Source organism: Malania oleifera, chromosome 7, assembly GCF_029873635.1.
Source record: "Malania oleifera isolate guangnan ecotype guangnan chromosome 7, ASM2987363v1, whole genome shotgun sequence".
NCBI classification, from domain to species: Eukaryota; Viridiplantae; Streptophyta; class Magnoliopsida; order Santalales; family Ximeniaceae; genus Malania; species Malania oleifera.
Window position 1 is genome coordinate 24,527,898 of NC_080423.1, and position 21,226 is coordinate 24,549,123.

The 21,226-nt window shown below is 35.4% G+C and overlaps 1 protein-coding gene across 2 annotated transcripts; it reads right to left on the reverse strand.

Moving 5' to 3' along the window:
- Window positions 1–6,131: 6,131 nt before the first annotated feature.
- On the reverse strand, window positions 6,132–8,935 carry LOC131160610 (malate dehydrogenase, chloroplastic). 2 transcript variants are annotated; one of them, XM_058116443.1, is made up of 2 exons: window positions 8,778–8,935; window positions 6,132–7,692 (listed from the first exon to the last, which is right to left on the reverse strand). In XM_058116443.1, exons 1-2 carry the CDS (start codon window positions 8,918–8,920, stop codon window positions 6,453–6,455), a joined length of 1,383 nt encoding a protein of 460 aa, XP_057972426.1. In that variant the 5' UTR covers window positions 8,921–8,935; the 3' UTR covers window positions 6,132–6,452. The 2 variants fall into 2 exon arrangements, with proteins under 2 accessions (XP_057972426.1, XP_057972427.1); XM_058116444.1 differs by having other exon boundaries at window positions 8,741–8,889.
- Window positions 8,936–21,226: the final 12,291 nt, after the last annotated feature.

Sequence of the window (21,226 nt, forward strand, 5' to 3'; positions counted from 1 at the left end):
TAAGTGTTGTTGCCTTCTAGGGTTGCTCTCCCATGTGTGGTAATTATTTTTTGACAATTTTAATTGAGAGCTAACCCAAGTATTCTTAGGGGACTTTGTTAATAAGTTTCTCCTAAGAAGACTTATATTAAACTTCCAAGTATTGCACATTCATTGCAACACCTTGTGAAGTTTGTATTTGGCGTGGATTGCAAAAATCATTTCAAAATACTTTCAAATATCTAGTGTGTTTTGTCTTGATAAATCTTTAAAGAGATATTTGTTTTTGTGAGAAAAATCTTTATTGCAATATTCATTGATTTATATCTATAGTTGAATATAAAGATTAAACTTTTTTTGCAAACCAAACTTATACATTGCCAGAGCTTCATATACATATATGTATTGAGAAAACTTGTTGATTGAAATATATGAAGTGTGGCTAATATCTTTGCTTGAGCATTTATATTGAATATCTAGTGATACAAAAATCATATAGGTTTGACTCTCACGCACGAATTACATCGATAGTAAATCTATTTGAGAGTAGACATCTTAAAACCACATTGAGCTTACTTATTATATCATTTGTGGTGTATGTGATTGCGCGTAACTGGGTACATATCTTCTTTACTTGAAAGCATTTTCATTGTACCATTTCATTATATTTCAAATACTGTTATGTTTTCAGGCACGAGCCTGAAGAGGGAGACTAGCTCTGGAATAGTCCCAGATTGGCTTAGACCCGGTTAGGAAAGTTAGGTGCGTCGTCCTGTTAAAGCGTGTAGGTTGAGGTCAGCCCCGCTAATTGACCTAGTTAAGGTTGAGGTCAGCCCTGTATTAATTTGACCTGATTGTAAACGGTGCCGCTCCACCCTTAAGTGAGCTTCTAGTGGAATCCTCTGGCTTGCGAGCTAGAGGCGGGGATGCAGGCACAGTTGGCCGAACCCCGATAACATATCGTGTGCCTTGTTTATATTTCTATACTTTATATTTACCGCACATGTATGTTATGGTGTGAATGATGTGCATGATTTAAATTTTCCCCATATTATATTTATTGGCGCATTTGGAACTGCATAGAAAGACCCTAGGTTGTATTATACTACTATCTCATTTAACCTAGGAGATAAAAGTTTAAAATTCCAATTCAACCCCCCCCCCCTTTGGGAATACACAAATTATAACAGTGATGATTTTTCAGATCTCACATGTGAAAGTAAGGTCAAGTATTCATAAGGATCAATCAAAGCTTATATTCCAAAGGAACATGATCATATGAAGCTTAAATGGCATGAATTCAAAGACTAAAACTTGAAGATCATGAGAGCATGAATATTAAAAAGAACTCGATGAAAAGCACATAGTATCTTAAAGCTTGAAGACGATAAAGAAGACTAAAGCATGAATACTTAAGTGTTTAAGAATAACAAATGGTTTAGAAGTCTTTATGTAAGTGTTTTAATATTTAAATATCTTTTGAAATATTGTTGAAGCTCTTTAGGGGATATTTATGGACCTTAAAACCTATTTTAAAATCTCGAAAAATGTTTTATGAAAGATCAAAACATGTGAGCAAAACTAAATTTGAAAAACCAAAAAGGAAAAATCAGTAAGAGATCTACCCAGCCGATTGACCAAAAATACTCTGGTTCAGTTAGCCAACTGACACGAAAACAACAAAAAAATTAACTGTCCAGCCGACTGACTCAAAAAATTAAAAGTACCCAGTCGACTGACCATACCCAACCGACTGATCCAAAATGAACTATGTCACGCCAGTCGACTGACTATTTCCTGATTTAATTTCTAAGAGACAGAAGGGTGTCAGCCGCCTATCCAGCCAACCGACCCTATGGAAATACACTACCCAGTCGCCTGTCCAGCCGACTGACTCCACGAATTTTGATTTTTTAAACTCTAACCAGAAAATTTCAAATTTTGGTTTTTCAAATTTAGTTTTGCTCATATGTTTTGATCTTTAATAAAACATTTTTTGAAGTTTTAAAATAGGTCTCTAAGTTCATAAAGTTTCAATTGAATTCATGTCATTTAAGCTTCATATGATTATGTTCCTTTAGAATATAAGTTTCAATTGATCCTTGTGAGTACTTGGCCTTGCTTTCACATGTGTGAGATCTGAAAAATCATCACTCAACCAAATATGTTAAGTTCCACTTGTTTATTAGCATCAAAATAGAATGTTAAACTTTGTAAGGCTAACAAGGCCCACTTGAGCAACTGTTGGAGAATTGTGCTTACTCCCATAAAGGAGATGGATTTCGTTCAATGGGGAGCAATTGAAACACACAAGTGAGTGGGAGATTATTGAGAATGTCACTTGTAAGTTTGTCTCATATAGGAGACACTAAGTGGATAATGAGTGCTTATATATATGGTTGGGTCCAAGACCCAACAGGTTTAACCTTTTGGGTCAAGTTGATATTCACCCATATGTATCAAGTCTATCCATGAACTCCTATGATGCTATCATTTCTTGCACCACCGAACCTCCCAAGCTTACGCTACACCTTGGACCAACAAGAACAAGATGACTTGGTAGAGCAATGAGGCTTTCTGTCGAAGTCCTGTAGGGAGTTTCAAATCATAGATCACCACCGGACCTCCCAAGTTTACGCTACACCTTGAACCAACGATGACAAGATGACTTGGTAGAGCAATGAGGCTTTCTGTCGAAGTCCTGTAGGGAGTTCCGGATCATAGATCCCCAGATGCCACCATCATCAGTCCAACAACTATGGTGAAGTATGGAGAGACATAGATGCAAATAATCCGTTAGCTAGAGAGTGCGAAGGGTGTGGGGTGAAGATACATAGAAAATAATTTTGTATCTTCTATGAATTTTTGGTGGTTCAGAACTTCTACTTGGGTCTTTCATTTTCTCAATTTCCTATCTAGTTTTTTCTTTTCTTTAATAATTTTTTTGCATTTTAGCTATAAAGTAAATCTTCTTTGTGTCCTTTTTAATGTAGTTATAAAATGTACAATTATATGTTTTACACGAAATTTGTTTGTAGAATGTGCATGATTGATGCATGTTCCATTTTAAATTTGAAATATCTAAATACTTTTCGTTTAAAAGAAAAAAACCATCCTCAAATGTGTAACTTTACATCAATTATTTTAGTACATCCCCCATTGTCATATCTTAATTCTTTTCAAAATTTCCACATCATTGTATCAGTATTGTGTCATGTCCATATCTCATGTTGAGTTTCATATCCGTGCACACAATCTTTTCCAATCAATACACCATACAATTGTATTGAATATTTTTCCAAATCCTACACAACAAAATTGTAGTAAAAAAAAAATGAATGTCGGCCCAATAGATTAGGTCAGATGAATGAATCAATCAAGTGTCAAGAAAATTTCTCACAGACTAAAGAACATTTACTAGAGCTAGATAAATAGCTAGAAGCCTAGAACCTCTGCAGGCAAGCTACTCCAATGGCATCCATAACCCCATTAAAATATTCGCAACAACATTTCTCACCTCCTATCTTTTGGTTATGAAACATTCAAATTTGAATCATACTTCAATAAACTACATATAAACATCCTATCATTCATGACACATGTAATTTTGAGGTTATGTTTAAAAGCATGAATTTTAAATTTTTATATTTTAAATTTAAATTTACATAAATTTGAACAAAATTTAAGTTAATTTTGTACTTTAAATTCGCAAAAATTTAAATTTAAGATATAAATTCAAAGCTCCCAAACACTCATTCAGACCTGCAGGCAAGACTGCTTTTCCGGTGATAAGGATTGATTATAATTTGCATCTACCAAGAAATGTCCAACAAAAACATAAATGCAAATTAGGAACTCCTAACATCAATTCCATCCAAAATAAAACTATGGACATAGCCTTCTATAAGGAGGGCTCAACACTGCAGTCTCGAGTATTTCTTGATCATAGGAACACACATACATGTACTAGTTAATTATATGAAATCTGCAAGAATAATTATATAGTTCATCTTAATATTTTTTAATCTGCATCAGTTTAGCAAAACTGAAACATGGTTTACACAATCAGCTAGAAGGTAACACAAAGCTATGCGGACTATCTACCATAGCCCTAATTATAAAAGAAAATGTCTCTAGTAATCAGAATTTTCTTTAAGCTATCTTTTGGGTCGACATTCATCTGAAGCTTGCAGCCTCCCTACAACTTAAGCAACAACATTGAGAATGTTCCAATGAGAATACTCAAATAAGTATGAAGGAGCTTGAGTTCATTGTCAAGTCATGCCTATCAAGGTTGCAACAAAGGAACCGGAGAGGCACTGGAATAAGTCTAAGTAATAGACGTTGGGAGGGCAGATGGCTTCAGGGTTTCTACCAACAATTGCAAAGCAGATATCTGACCAAAGCAGAGCTCCTCCTTAGTCACATATGCCAGTTTTATCCTAATCGTCCCACAATGTGGTAGTTCCATAGTCATGATTTATGTCAAATTTATCAATTTCCCTTTTCTGCAACTTGAAAATCCTTCTAGGGGAAAAATAACAAACCCTACCAACAGATTGTCTGGGTCTAATGTGGAATCCAGAAACCAACTCTTCCTTGATTGCCTAAGTTACAGTTATTATGCTGCAAGATAGTTAAAGAATTCAGCATTCATGGAATTGGCTAAAACTGGGATTTAAACCTTTACTAGTTAACAAGCCTTGGTAACTCTAAACTACAGGTTTTTGCTAAGTTGGCTAGCTCAGCAGCTATCTACTACACTTGGAAGATGAGGAATGCTTTGTACGCAGAGGAGAGCCCAACCTGAAAGTGTTTCCACAGCTTTCTATTGGTGATCTTAAGCTTAGATGTACTAGAATTAAAGGTTTTGAATTGCTTGATCCTTGAACTGTTGGCATAACCATTCTAATGGTTTTAGCATTATACAGCCTAGCCTTTTTTCTTTTTTGGTAATATATGATCCTTATTAAAAAAAAAAAAACTTGAAAATCCTCAGAAAAAGTTATCTTTTGACTTTTTCGAGAGTGAAAAAAAAAAAAACAATTGTGCCCTATATTCAATGGGTAATGGTGATCATTCTTCATGACTCATTTAATCCTTGTTTAACTCAATATAGCTGAAGTCATAGCCCAAATGCTTAAGCATTAAAGCGCATTAAAGTTTATAGAAAGAAAAACCAGTAAAATGTGCAGACAAATCTCTTGCCAGCAAACAACGAAGTGCTTTGATTTAATATACCTTAATATACTATCAGGACAGTGACTAAACACAACATAGTTTCCAAATTCAACATGAAGAACTAAGTGGATCTGAGCAAAAAATACGAACCTGCAGATTTAGAGTTCCTTGGAGAGATCAGTTACTGTGTAGAACCTTCTTTGATGAACCTAAAATACAGAATAGAAAGATGAAAAAGAGAGCAATTGATCCCTAAAGATGAAAATTGAGCCCCAAGGAGAAATCAAGCCATAGAGTGAATACACACCTGAAATGAACCAATGAAGATCCAAGACTGGCAAAGATGCAGAGAATCCACGAGCTTGGCTACAGGAGAGAGAGAGAGAGAGAGAGAGAGAGAGGGTTGGGCCCCGCGGGGGAGGTGCCAAGGTAGGGGTGTGAATTGGTCTGGTCGGGATTCAAAATGATATGGTGTGAAATGGTCTGGTCGGGATTCAAAACGGTATGGTTGAGGAATAAAGCATTACCTGATTACATAAAAAGACTTTTTTGTCTGGTAGGGGCAGGAGAGGAAGGCATGAAATGCTCATTCCCACACAAAAACTCCTCGGATGCCCACTCGTATCATAAAGAGAAAGCTCATTCCAAAGGAATCCTAATTCCAATATTATATTATGCAATCGAAAAATTCCAATATTATATTATGCAATTGAAAAACATAGGAATCAGGATTGGAATCACGATTCCATCCAGCGCCTATTCCTTCCAACCAAACAGGCTGCATGCAAATGGTTCACTTTTTCTTGTCTTACACATTTCCTAAATTGTTAAAAGAAAATGGCATTTATGTCCTTGCATTAAGAGACATGGATGCTATGATTGTGAAGACCAATCATAATAAGATTCAAAAATAAAATAAAATATAGTACCAAGCTTTACTATTCAAGCAGGGGGGGGGATGACAAAAGGTATGAACAATACAGTAAACTAGAGCTTAGTATTTATCCCCATTGGGTTTTCTGTTTCCGAATTATTCATTTTACCCCTCCAAAAAACAACGGCGAAGACGACAAGTGATTCAAATCTTCTCAGCAATCAAGGGTAAACATGTTGGAAAATTTTAAACAATCACAAAACAAAGAGTCCAAATTTTGTTCATCTCTGTCTATTATCTTCTACGGTACAAAATTGAAGGCAATTGTGCAGCAAATGAGCAGGCGTGGTTCCCCTTCTCTCCATCTCATTATTGCAACTTTGATCGAGAAACATTCACAGCTCTGCTTCACCCCAACTCATGCAGCCACTGGTTGCTTCTGGGAAAATGCAATGCCCTTCTCAATACTGGCCTTCAACTCTGGCTTAAGGGCCTCCAGAGCTTTAGCCTCATACTCTGTCAGCCCTTGGAGCTCAGATGATATAACAGCTTCAACCCCATTCTTCCCAAGCTTAATTCTCGACGCAAAGAAAGGAAGTTCGGTGATCTCAGACTGCACATACGCGCACTCATACACATCTGCATCTCCGTCCAGTGCTCGAAGAGATGACTCAACAAATCTTGCAGCAGCATAGGCCATGGACAGCGTAGCAGAGCCTGCACCAGCCTTTGCCTCCACAACTTCTGTCCCAGCATTTTGGATCCTCACAGTGAGCTGTTGTACTTCTTCATTCGTTAAACTCACAGATGGTCTTGTCTTTGACAGAAGCGGTAAAATAGTAATCCCAGCATGTCCACCAACCACTGGGACATCAACATCAATGAGTTTCAGGTTCTTCTTCTGTGCAACAAATGTATTTGCCCTAACGACATCCAGAGTCGTGACACCAAAAAGCTTCTTCGGATCATAGACACCCTTCTGCTTCAGAACTTCAGCAGCAATTGGAACTGTCGAATTAACTGGGTTGCTAATGATGTGGATAAAGGCATCTGGACAGTTATCGGCAACTGCCTCCACCAAATTCTTCACAATTCCAGCATTAATGTTAAACAGGTCATCACGGGTCATTCCTGGTTTCCTTGGAACTCCAGCTGGAATGACAACCACATCCACACCTTTCAAAGAATTGGGCAATTCAGCAGCTCCAGTGAAATCCAGGACTTGAGAAGGAGTATTGCAGTGACTCAGATCAGCAGCAACTCCCTTAACATTCGCTATATCATAAAGGTGCAGAGCTGAGACCAATGGGGACATCTTAATCAGAAGGGCCAGCGGTTGCCCAATTCCCCCAGCAGCTCCAAGAACAGCCACTTTGAAAGATGAAGCCCGAGGCTGCAAACAATTTACAAGCTCACAGCTTTGTTTTGCAGCTTTGGTTGCAAAAGAATCACGAAGAATAGCACTACTCTCCTTGCCCAAAAAAGATGTCTCAGATTCACAATTTACAGAAGCTGCAGCCTTCAGACCACTGAAACTCCTAAAGCAGTTTGGTGAGTTGAGTTGCAAGCCAAGTGTCTTTGGTTTCGAAACCATTGGCCTAGAGTTATAGGAAGCAGCTGTCGCCATAGAAAAAGTTGCTGCAGATGTAGCTGCCATCCTGTGTTAAGTATTAATAGTCTATTAAGGTCTTTGCAAGTAAAACAACGCCTTCAAAGTTAAACAAGCTATGATCACTGACGGACTTTTTCTGATTTATTGCCCATTCCATCTAAAATGTTGAATATTGTTATGGAAAATAAAATGAGATAATCTCAACTATCCAAAAGAATAACACTGCTTAGGTGGCTTTCTGTAAAAGAAAATAAATCAGGATTTTGAAGTGATTTTCTTCTAGGAGGGTGGCACTTCACGAGTCAAAGAAAGCTCTGAATCCTACTATTTCAGTGCTTTAACATAAATCAGAAAGCTCGTGCATTATTAACAACAAAATGGTAAACAGAACATTATTCCAATGGTAACTAGGGCTGGGCATGGTTCAGTGTCACCAAAAGAGGCTAACCAAAACCAAAAATTTCCAGACATTTAGGTGGTCTTTAGGCCAATATTTGATGTTTAATCCAATCCAAACAATAAGAAGATTTGAAACTCTCAAGCTATTGTAAGATCTTAAAAGTCAGGGTAGCTAAAAAAAATAATAATAATAATAATATAGCAACTCACCGAAGACATCACAAACCTTGATTCAATGAAACAAAAAGGGTTTCCATAAAAATCTATACGAAATGACAAGAGAGCATCGATTCTGCACATAATTTAAAGCAGGACGAGTTCCCAAACATTTCGAAGTGCCATTGGCAGATAAAAATAGAGGCATTCTGTATGATTATATTAGGTAATAACAGATTCCATATATTATTTAGATCCAAAAGTAAACAAAAACTACAATTGCATGTTACCAAATACCATCAGAACTAGATCTATGCAAGCATTTTCAAGACATTCGCCCCGAAAATTAAAATAAGAAGCTCAAACTACATAAATTCAGATACCTCAGATCTAGACAGCACAGCCAAATCGACACATAGTACGTTTAATTTTTACTAAGCAAAGCAATCAAATAAAATCTCAACCATTGTCTTTCTTTTTCCAGCAGCCAAACAGAGGAAAAAGAGAAGAATCAAGAACGAAGAAGCAAGAAAACCTACCCGGAGCCTTGGAGAACGAAGAAACAAGAAAACCTACACGGAGCCTTCGAGAGAATTCAGCAGAGAACTACAAAAGCGCTTTTGATATCTTTCGAAGTGCTTTCGTTTCGGTTTTCGCTCGTGTAGTCCGCCCAGGCTATTTATATGCCCGAGTATGACTTCACGGAATCCCCAAGACATCGTCTGTTTCTTCAGGGCATCTATGACGTCCGTTCCTGAAAGAATTAACGGCTGCGATCATACCAATGAGAAGATTCTCCCTTTCTCTAGCTAGCGTGCTAATTGCCTGCGGAACAAGTAAATGGCATTTTGCCCCAGGCGCGGCTCAGGTGGTAGATCGATTTCTTGGGAGTGTTTTCATGAGGTCAGCATTATCAAGTCTCACGGGTTCGATTCCGTCTTTGGACACAGAAATTTATCCTGCCTATGAGTTATGGGACCAATTGGACAAGACGTGAGATTAGTCACGTAGACCGTAAAACGGACGTGTGGACACCCGGTGATATTCAAAAGAAAGAAAAAGTAAATGGCAATCCATTTTTTTATTTTCTTAGTTTTTAAAAAATTTAAAAATATCAATTTATTTTTTATTAAAATGCAAATATTCTCCTATACTAAAATAATATTAATCACATAATCCCCTTAAAAGTATATAAGGAAATCACACCATTAATGATTGACATCAATGAATACGATAATAATTAAATAAATTTTAAAAATTATGAAAGCTAATTTAGAATAATATGGTAATTAATTAAGATAAAGAAAATAGTGATAATTTGTAACTTTTATTTTTAAAAAATATCTTTGTTTACAAGTTCAAAATGAAAAAATAATTATGAACAAATGGATAATCAGCCAAATTTCACATTTTTTTAAAAAAAAATTTATCTTTATTTTTTATTACATTTAAAAACTTTAAATTTAAAATCATACACATAAATTTGCGCCCACAATGAGAAGATTTAAATGAAATTTTAGTTTTCACTTCTAATATGGATAACGCCTTTGAGTAATCGCAGAAAATCATTTTTATTTCTATTTTTAATTTCTGACTAATTATAAAGTCATAACTTGTTCTAAAATTTTTCAAAAATTATATAAGAAAATGAAAATGCAGGAAACAATAAAAAGATGTTTTCTAAAGTTGATATATAAATTTAGAAAATTAAAAAATAATGTGACATTTTTGCAACTGTCTAAAAAATAAAGTAAAAATAAAATTATTTTTCACAAAGAAAATAGTGTCAAATTTTATTTTATTTTAGTTTTTATTACAAATATTGTAAAATTTAAAAATAATTTAAAATTTTTTAATATTTTTAAAAATAAAAATAATAAAAATTATCTTTCACAACTAAACAAATCCTTAATTAGGATATTTTCAAAACATATAGATAAAGCTTTCAAGAATGGATCTTTAGGGAGGTAGAAAAATGATGATATTTTTATCATAGAAAATTAGTTGTTATGATCAATGGACATGCTGAGCATCACAATCCCGCATCGTCATATATTAGAAAGATTGTGAACGTATAAAAATGGTTTAAACTTTAACAATATAGGATGCCTTTCACCGAACAAACTCGTAAAGCCTAATGAATCAATGTAGATAATAACTCATAGGATCTGAGTGAAGACTACTACATTGCATCTTTTTAAAAAGCTTTAAGGAAAGTTGAGGCTTTGTTTGGCTGTGAAAAATATTTTTTGTTTTTCATTTCAAAAAATTTGTTAAAAAAGCTAGCTTATTTTTTGTTTTTAAAATATTTCTAAAGATTTTGAAAACAATAAAAATTAGGTACTATTTGCTTGTAGAAAATATTTTTATTTTTTATTTTTAAATTTTCAAACAATTACAAAATGACATATTGTTTTCCAATTTTCTAAATTTATGTAGGAAAGCTGGAGAAATCTTTTATTGTTTTCTGGATCATTTTACCTCTAATATATTTTATGAAATTGAAAAAAAAAAAAAAAAAAGGTATGACTTTTTATAATTAGTTGGCAATCTAAAATGAAAAATAAAAATTATTTTCCCACATAAATAAATATTTTTATTTTCTATCTTTTTAATACAAATACTAAAAAATTGAAAAACAAGTTGACATTTTTATAATTTGAAAAAAAATATTAAAAATAAAAAATATATTTTTTTCACAATTAAACATCCTCTTATGTTGTATTTGGGAGGATAGGTTTGGAGTTTTGGAGATTTATATAGGTTTGGACAAATTTCAATACAATTTGCATTACATTTTTGTCCAAATTCGTACAAATTCGAATTCAAAGTCTCTCCCAAGCACAAGGTTAGTGTCTTTTGCCGATTGGCTACTTGTAGCCTGGCAATAATTGAGTAAGTATAAGTTTAACTAAAAATAAATGAAAATATTTAGAAAGGTTAAAGAAATAGGCAACATGTCTACACATTCGAACAATAGGGAGAGTGTAGGAACCCAAACCAAGAAAAGAAAAAGAAAAGAAAAGAAAGGAAACAATTTGGTACAAAAACCACACCGTCGATCGTTTAAGGAATCTTAGAAAAGCAGTCGACGCTTTTGTGTGAGCATGGTTTGGTTTGAGACCAAACCGTCGATGGTTTCAGCAATCTCAGGAAAACCGTCGACAATTTCAAACTACCAAGAGCCTCTATATTAGAACACGGGAAAATTTGGTTTGGTAAGTCACCTGAAATCGTCGACCATTTTGCGCGAGCCAACATGCTTATAAATAAGGATAAACTCTTTTTTTTTAGGAAAAAATCTCTCTCTCTCTCTCTCTCTCTCTCTCTCTCTCTCTCTCTCTCTCTCTCTCTCTACATTTTCTCATATTGCATCCTTCCCAAAGCCCTCCCAAGCTCTCTCGAGCTCTCTGATCGCCTTTTTCCCTCCTCTCGGCTTGCTGGCTCCTCTCTTCTCGGCAAGTTTAGGGAAAAGTTAGAGTTTCCTCCAAACGTTGTAGCTAGATTTTCAGGAACAAGTAAGAAAATAGATTATGTCAGTTATTTTGAAATATGAACCGATTAAATTGAAGTATTTGGATACATAAATGTTATATATGATTTTCTAAATGAATTAGGCATATGAAAATGATGAATTTGTTTATTATATATGTATTTGGGGAAAATTAAAAAGAGTAGAGTAACCATCTCCTTTTTCCTGTAAAACTGATTACGTGCTTAAATTGCGTAATTAGGTATTTTAATTCATGCATTATAAATTATATTTTCAATTAAATGTCTAATTACTCTCAATATTTTAACTTTGTGTTCTATTTATAATATTTGGATTTTATTAAGTAATTTATGAATTTTTGGTATTTTTATTGTAGGACAACTATTGGAAGTTAAAGACTGATGGCATTTCATAATCTAGTCATAACTTTCTCGTCCAAACTCCGATCGAGACGATTCAAAATTTTGGGGAAAGCTAAGGAAGTGTTCTACGACTTTTGTGTTTCAAGCATTGAGAGATACAAACTCTAGGATGGTCAAACTTGGGCTTATTTGCTAGGAAACAGAAAAAAGAAGAAAAAGAAGATGCAAATGAGAAAAGAAAAAAAAAAATATATATATATATATATATATATATATATAAAATACTTGATTTGACCCGGCCATGCAATCGGGTCCTTCGATTCGTGCTCTGGGTAGGGTTCCTAAAATAGCTTTATATATATATATTTTTTTCTGGCTGTTGCAGCACCCTTTCCTCCCCAAACTCTCCATTCCCCCTTTCTCTTTTCCCTCTCCTCTCTTCTCTCTCCCTCTCGGCCTCCCTATTCTTTTCTCTCACTGTCTTTCCCTTTCTCCTTTCTCTTCCTCTATCTCTCTCCCATCTCTTCCCTTCTCTTTCTTCTCTCCCCCTTTGCTTCGTGTGGCTTCCAGCACTACTACTGCTTCCTACTGTGTTCCCATATCTGCAACCCGAGGAGCTCCATCTTCCGGCTGCTGTGTCGTGGCCGCTGCTGCTGGAGGAAGACCCGAAGCTCCTCCTCGATGCTCTTCCCTGCTACCCCTCCATCTTTTGGCTGCTGTGCTAAAGAAGGAAGATCCAAAGCTCCATTGTTGCTACTGTCTGCTGCAAGTCGAAGCCTCCTACTTCAGTTCACGGCTGCTGTTGCGACTCTTCTTCAACACGGCTAGCTTACTCCCTCTCTCTCTCTTTCTCTTTCTTTTTCTTTCTTCTCAGTTCTTTAGTATTTTGTTTGTTCTTGCTTTTAAATAATTGAATGCTTGTTATTTTTTTCTTTAATGGAATTTTAATTAAATTTTTATGTTTTTGAATCTTGTTGGGTTATTATTATTAGAGTAGATTTATTATTAGTGTTAGTTTTTGTTTGAGCTATTTTTTACGTTAAAGATCGGTTTAATCTCTAAAAAAAAGAAAAAATATATTTTCTTTATGAATTAAAATTGTTGTCTTCTCTTGAATTTAACTTTTGTTAAGTTTTAATTATTTTAATTTCAGTTTAATTAAAGTTTAAAATTTTATCATGTTTCCGTTTATAGCTTAATTGTTAAGGAGCTAGTTTTGGTAAGCGTTATTGATTACATTGAATTTTAAGTTTTGTTTGAGTTGCAGTCGATTGAGTTTTTTTTTAGGATTACATGCTTTAAATACGTAGGAAAGTTATCGTATTTAGTGTTTTTGTCCGAAGTTCAACATGGATTTTAATTTTTGCCTGGCTGATTAAACGTAAGGTTGTTTCCCATTTTTCGTTGTTAAATTTATTGCGTGTTAGGATTTATAATTTTAATTTCACGTTATTTTTTATTCGTCAAAAGAAAATCTCAACAAACCAGAAAACCCGAATCTGAACTTCGTTCAGTAAAAATTTCTTTTCTTATTTTCTTTTGAAATTACACAAAATTTGGAAGTAAACTGCATTCCTTGAGAAGACGATATGACCATTGGGCTAATTATTACACGACTGACCTCCTATACTTGGGATAGCTTCCGAACTGCTCATTTTTAAAGTGAGTCAAGTTTTTGCCGCCGTTGCGAGGGAATGTCGGTTTTAGTTTCAAACTAGTGTTTTTCTCGTTATTTTAATTTTTCTTATGAAAAATAAAAATTAAAAAAAATTAAAAAAAAATTGAGTTTTGAAGAAAATATGGCTACACCTGCACCACACACGCTTATGGATTTTTGGCAGTCCACACAAACCACACAACTGCCTTGCATTATATTGCTTGAGAATGCAGAGAACTTTAACATTAAGTCTAGAATGATATCTGTGATACCTCAATTTTATGAGATGGAGTGTGAAAATCTATATCAGCATTTAACTGATTTTGAGCTTGCATGTATTACATTCATAAATGGAACTGCTAGTAATTAGGCAATTAGATTGCATTTATTTCCTTTTTCATTGAAAGACAAAGCTAAGACGTGGTTTAATTCTCTTATGCCTAATTTTATCTCTAGTTGGGCAGATATGCAAAATGAATTTCTACATAAATTTTTCCCTTACAGAGAACTCGATTTTTGTAGGAACAGATCAATCGATTCATGCAAGGAGTTGATGAGACATTTCATAAAAGTTGGAAGAGATTTAGAGATCTGGTTAACATGTGTCCCCACCATGGATTTGAATCATGGCGCCTGGTCAACTATTTCTACATTGCGTTGACTCTTGAATCGAAACAGTTCGTTTTTACTATGTGTTCAGGATATTTCTTCGACAAGGATCTTGATGAGGCATTGAATTTTCTGGATCATTTAGCTGACTATGCTTAGCAATGGAACACTAGGATTGATAGAAGACCAATTGCAGCTCAACCATTGAAAGAAGTACATGGTGGAGAGTGGTATGAATTGAAAGATGATTTTTGTATTGAGGCACGTATGGCTGAACTCACTAGAAGAGTAGAGGCTATGGTGATGGAAAAGGAGAATAGTATAGAGCAACTTTGAAATCAACCTTCCTAGTCCTATGCACCCCCTTATTAGTTGTCATATCATCAAGCTGTCTTTCAGCATCAGTATTAGCCACAACAAATCTCTCAGAGTTATGCACTTTCAGGATTTTAATCTAATGCAGCACCTGCTCCACCAGAGAAGTCTCTTGAGGATGCCTTTCAGCAGTTCATGCAAATTCAAGTCATAACAAACAATCAGTACACTCAAGCCATACATGAATTGTGGGATACCATTAATGAGATGAGCACGCAATTGAATATCTTAGAAAAAGAGGAATTTTCAGTAGAACCTCAACCTAATCCTCAAGAATACTAGAACCAACAACAACAAATACATAATGTTTCTCTTGAGACAAAGGAGGTCATTATTACTTCGAGAAGTGGAAAAGAAGTTCCCCAACCTGAGATACTTACTGACAGACCAATAGTTGTCTTGACACCTGAAGTTATAACTGAGATAGATGAGGTCAAAGAAAAATCAAAGGAAGCGAGCCCATAATTGAAGAAGTCAGTTAACGTGGAGACCGAAATCAGTGAGGAGTACCAACCTGTGGTACCTTACCCTCAGAGATTGAGATGGAACCATCACTCCCTACTGGAGTAAATTTCAATGAGTGCAATGCTGAAACAAATCCCCATAGTGGTAAGGTGATGGGTACACCCAATAAAGAGGGTGAGCAGACTGGTGAGAATTTAACTTTCAAGGAACTAGGTAAAATTTTTAATGTTGATGTTTCTGAAGATCCATAGGTAATTGCTCCAATAACTCTGCCTTAAAAACCGGTTCTTAAAGAAGTGAATTTCCTTGAAAATATTCTAAATAAAGATCCTTTCTTGTTAAAACAAGGAAGACAGTCTGCACATGTTTTGTTTGGTACCTTAGAACGTATTGATTTATTTGAGACTAACTTTTGTGCGGGTAACAAGACAGATTCATTGTGGTGACTCAAATTTGGAGACTCGCCGGTTCAATTTATAGACCTGCACCCACCAGATGAAATTCCTCTAGAGTCTCCACCAGATAGACTGTGATGTTTTTCTTTCCCTTCTTTTCATTTTGTTTTACCTTACTTTATTTTTAGTTTATTTTCAGGCACTTTTTTCTATAGTTTCAGTTTTTCTTTTCCATTACTTCTCCACCTAGGTATGCTCTACTTCTCTCATGCACATCTTTTCTATTTCTCTTATGCTTTCACATTGAGGACAATGTTCCACTTTAGTTGGGGGTGAGAATTTACATGTGACACTATGCACGTCCACTTGCAGAGTTCTGTATTAATTATAAAAAAAAAGAAAAAGAAAAGAAAGAGCATTGAAGATAGATGATTATGTCATGATTAACATTGACTTATACCCTTCACTTACTTTCATATTGTTGACCCTATGGGTCATTTCCAGTTTTGATAATGACAAATACTTTGGTATTTAATGGTTGACAAGTTTGTGTGCAGGATCATACTAACTGAATCATATTGATGGCATGTGGCACACAATGGCTTGAAGCAAAATAAGACCTAGAAGATTCATTATTGTAATTTTACAAGTTTAATATTGGGTTTGTAATAGTAATATAGGAACGGTCTGTAATAATTAATGCATGACATGCATGTAGGAACTAAAGCTCAAAGACCATAGAGACCTTAGGGATTTGGTCGACCGACGTGCCTTAGAAAAGACCCTAGGTCCCAGCACTTACATATAAGAAAGTCCTCAATATCACTTATAGTATCCGGGAAATCAATTTAAGTGAAAATAAACTTAATAGGCATAAAATGAGAAAGTTCGGACCACTGAACCCCAGGAGTTCAAAACTCCTCGGGTGCCCGAACTGTAAGAAAGTCAGCAATTTGACTAGGCTTCAGGAGACCAAACCTAAAATGACTCTATTGCCCTTGGGCGACTAAACCTTTTAAAAGGGACTTCTCAACTACTCGGACTGCCGAACATTCATGTTCATTATGGCCTCGAGCGACCTAACTGACCAGTTTGGGCTACCGACCCTTGAATCGGGCACCCAAATCTCGCACCATATGCTACTGACTTTGGTTCAGTCAATCTAATTTCAAGCACCCGAACCTTTAAAAATTGATTTTTTAGCTGAGTCTATTCGGGTGACCGAACTGAAGTTCAGCTACCCGAATCTCTCAGGTAAAATTAATTCTTATTGAAAATTAAATGGGGTAAACTAGGTTAATTTTTCTAAACTTATTTTAAACTTTTCTAATTATCCCCATTGAGTCCCCAACGGTCAAAAATTCCTCCTTGCCTATATATATATATATGTGTGTGTGTGTGTGTGTGTGTGTGTGTGTGTTCATTTGTAATAATTAGCAAGGATTAGCAAATTGATTAGGGACAAAATTCTCTCAAAATCAAGAATCCCTTTTTAGCCTATACTACTCCCAAACGCTCCAGAACTTCATTTTCCTTGATCTTTCAAGTGTTGTGAGTATATTTAGAGTGCTTATGCTTAATCCTCATTAGCCCATACTCTTATTTGTTGTGCTTATTGTTTTTATTATTGAGAGTAAAACTTTAAGTTCTCCCATCAATTTTATTTGATAAATCTTGTGTGGGAAGATTTAGTGGCTTGTGGTTCTTGCATTGTCATTGCAAGTTACCTTAGCCTATGTTTTTTGTGTGCAAAAATCATTTTCAAAGCTTGCATTCAAACATCCATCGTGCTTAGTACATTGAGAACATCTTATTAAGGTTGTTTGAATCATCTAGCTAGCATATTTGAAACCTTGATTTGATACTATGATATTCAAATATTGTGTTTCAAATCTTGTTTTGATATACACTTTTATGCTTGATTAGATAAAATCATTATTCTGAGTGTTGATTGCATACGTAGAGCACCGAGCTTATAGTTCTTACATCATTGAGATGCATTGATTATATTGTGCGTAGTGGTACATATCTGCTTGTATAAGAAGCATTTATTTGTACGAAAATTTTATATTCATTGTATTCTAGGCGTGGGCCTGAAGAGGGAGACTAGCCCTATTGAATAGTCCCAGACTGACTTAGACCGGGTTAGGAAAGCTAGGTGCGCCATCCTGATAAGGCGTGTTGGTTAAAGTCAGTCCCATGAATTGACTTGGTTGTAACCGGTGTCACTTCACCCATTAAGTGAGCATCATTGGAATCCTTGTACTGGTGTAGCTTAGGTGGGGACATAGGCAATATTGGTCAATTCCTGATAATATATCATGTATTTACTTATATTTACACACCTTATATTTACTGCACGTGTATGTTATATTGTGAATGCTGTGCATGACTAAATTTCCGCATATCATTATCTGCGTAATTGGTGAATGATTAGAAAGAACCTAGGTTGTGTTATACGACTATTTCGCTTAACCTAGGAGATAAATTTTAAAATTCCAATTCACCCTCCCCCCTCTTGGAAATACACCAAAGCTATCACATATAACCTAAGAGTTACACACTCAAGTTATTTATGTGTAGTTTCTCTTTATATGTCTTTGTAACTCTATGAAGGTTGATTGGTAGTTCATTCGTGTTAATTTGGTTATATAAACTCTTGTATTTACATGGTATCTCGTGAGGCTGAATAGACACATTCACGTGATTCATTGCACTTAGGGTTCCTTGTGAGCATTAAGAGAACACCCGTGACGACTATGACACCTTGTGAGCTATCCTTGAGCTATTTATCGTCCTTTTGAGCGTTAACATCAAATTAGAGTTCATGAAACTCAGTTATCTATTTTCTGGACAATTCTTTGTACACTAGTCTCTATTTTTGACTTATTAGCCTAGAGGTGGCATCTAGTGGGGAGATAGAAACCTAGCTCTTGTAGCCTACTCAAGATGTGAAGGCTGAGCTACCCCTAGATATAAACTTATTTCATGGACTACTGTTCGAGCTTAATTCACATAGGTGATATGAAGACAACAAAAGAAGTGCAATGATTGTCCTAATTGACAATGAAAAGACAAAAATTGAAGAATGAGCATAAGAAAGAATAAGAAAAATAGAAATGCACAAGAAGTGAAAGGTTAATACCTGCTCCACACAAATACCACAAAAAGTCATGGACATAACACATGTTCTCCACATATGAAGACTCTTCAACTGCTTAATGCCTCAGATGTATTCACGCCTAGTTTGTGAATAAGTTGATCTAGGGTGGTTTTGGTTGGATATGGCGAGTAGGTGAGAAGATGTTAGGGTGAAGGACCCGATACCTCACAAATAGGTTAGATCCTTTTCAAACTAATGCACTCCATATATTTAGCGTTTGTTCCGTACAATATGTGGGATGTTTGATCGTGACACTACTCCTTACATATGATGAGTGAACCTATCGTTTTTTAGTGTTTTTGAGGGTATACCAGTTAGATTAAGTCAAAACGACCGTTCTGTAGGTGTCCACTGGTATCCTGGGTGTGACGAGTCATACACGTTAAACATACCTCGAGATTTCACCTGTTTATACTCGAATTTATATAACTACATTAACTCTAAATTGTACCGTTGGTTAACTTCATGTGAGTATACTGTTCTTAATGGCTATATAACGATGAAACTTGCATGGATGACTTACTTTGAAGTTGTACGCATTATATATGATGAACTTGTGTGAAATTTGGTTATATTCCTCTATGTGAATTGGTATGATTGTGTCGCATATGCATTCATTTCATATTTGTTGGAATTGGTATTTTTGGGTACAGCCCTAAATTTCATTCACGTTATTTGCTAGAGACTAGCAAAACGTTAATTGGGGGGGGGGGGTGTGATTACGCACTTAACTTGCGTAATTAGGTGTTTTAATTCATGCATTAGGAATTATATTTTTAATTAAATGTCTATTTACTCTCAATATTTTAAAATTGTGTTCTATTTATAATATTTGGATTTTATTGAGTAATTTATGAATTTTTAGTATTTTTATTGCAGAGCAACTATTGGAAGCTAAAAACCAACGGTACTTCGTAATCTGGTCGTAACTTTCTCATCTGAGTTTCGATCGAGACAATTCAAAATTTTGGGAAAAGCTGAGGAAGTGCTCTACGACTTTCATGTTTCAAGCTTTGAGAGATACGGGCTCTAGGATGGTCAAACTCGGGCTTGTTCATTGGGAAATATAAAAAAAGAAGAAAAGAAGATGCAAATGAGAAAAGAAAAAAAAATATAAAATACTTGATTTGACCCGGCCATGCAACCGAGTCCTTCAATTCGTGCACTGGGTAGGGTTCCTAAAAGAGCTTTATATATATATATATATATATATATATATATATATATATATTTTTCTTTTGGCTGCTGCTGCACCCTCTCTTCCTTGAACTCCCCATTCTCCCTTTCTCTTTTCCCTCTCCTCTCTTATCTCTCCCTCTCGGCCTTCCTATTCTCTCCTCTCACTACCTTTCCCTTTCTCCTTTCTCTTCCTCTATCTCACTCCTGTCTCTTCCCTTCTCTTTCTTCTCTCCCCCTCTGCTTCGTGTGACTACCACCACCACTGCTGCTTCTCCCTACTGTGTTCCCATATCTGCAACCCAAGGAGCTCCATCTACCGGCTGCTGTGCTGTGGCCATTATTACTGGAGGAAGGCCCGAAGCTCCTCCCTACTGCTCTTCCCTGCTGCCCCTCCACATTTCGGCTGCTGTGCTAAAGAAGGAAGACCCAAAGCTCCATTGCTGATGCTGTCTGCTGCAAGTCGAAGCCTCCTGCTTCAGTTCATGGCTGCTATTGTGGTTCTTCTTCAACACGACTAGCTTACTCCCTCTCTCTTTCTTTCTCTTTTTTTCTCTCTTTCTTTCTTCTCTGTTCTTTAGTTTTTTCTTTGTTACTTGAGTTAAAGCGAATCCTAGATAAATAAGTAAAAAAATGGATCCTAAATCTGACTATCTAGTTATGTTGAGTTAAGTTAAAGCGAATCCTAGATTTAGATTTTCTAAATTCAAAATTATAGACCTTGATCCTATGAGTTTGTTATGATTTTAAACTAGTGTTTCATGAATTTCACTCTAAATATTGCCAAGAAAATTAAACTTAACCATCCGAATCTAATCCCTAGATATATTTGCACTAACTCTACTTTCATGCATTTGACTTGAGATTGCCTCAACTCTTTGTGACCCCCACCTAGACTGATATAGCACTTATATTTTGCAATTAATTAAGCTAGGCCTATGAATTTAAACCAAATTAGGGTTATGTGCTTAATATAAGATTATGAATACTAATTCAATCGTGTGCTAGACACGCATCCTATATGTGATCACATGAAAGTTTATATGCATGAAACTCAATTTCTCAATGCATCCTCGAATGTTGTGCTATTATAATAAGTCTTAGACTCTCAGGGTCCCTATCCTATCCTTTAATCTTTATTCTTCAAAACCAAATCCAAACAATGATTGTTTAAACATAAACCTCTAGTATTAAGTAATGCACACATAACTATTATACCCTAATTTCAATTTTAACACACAATATCGATACATCTAATCAAGCTTGTGATCAATTAGTACAAGAACATAAAGAACATGAATATATAGAGATTAGGTTAAAACATGAACCT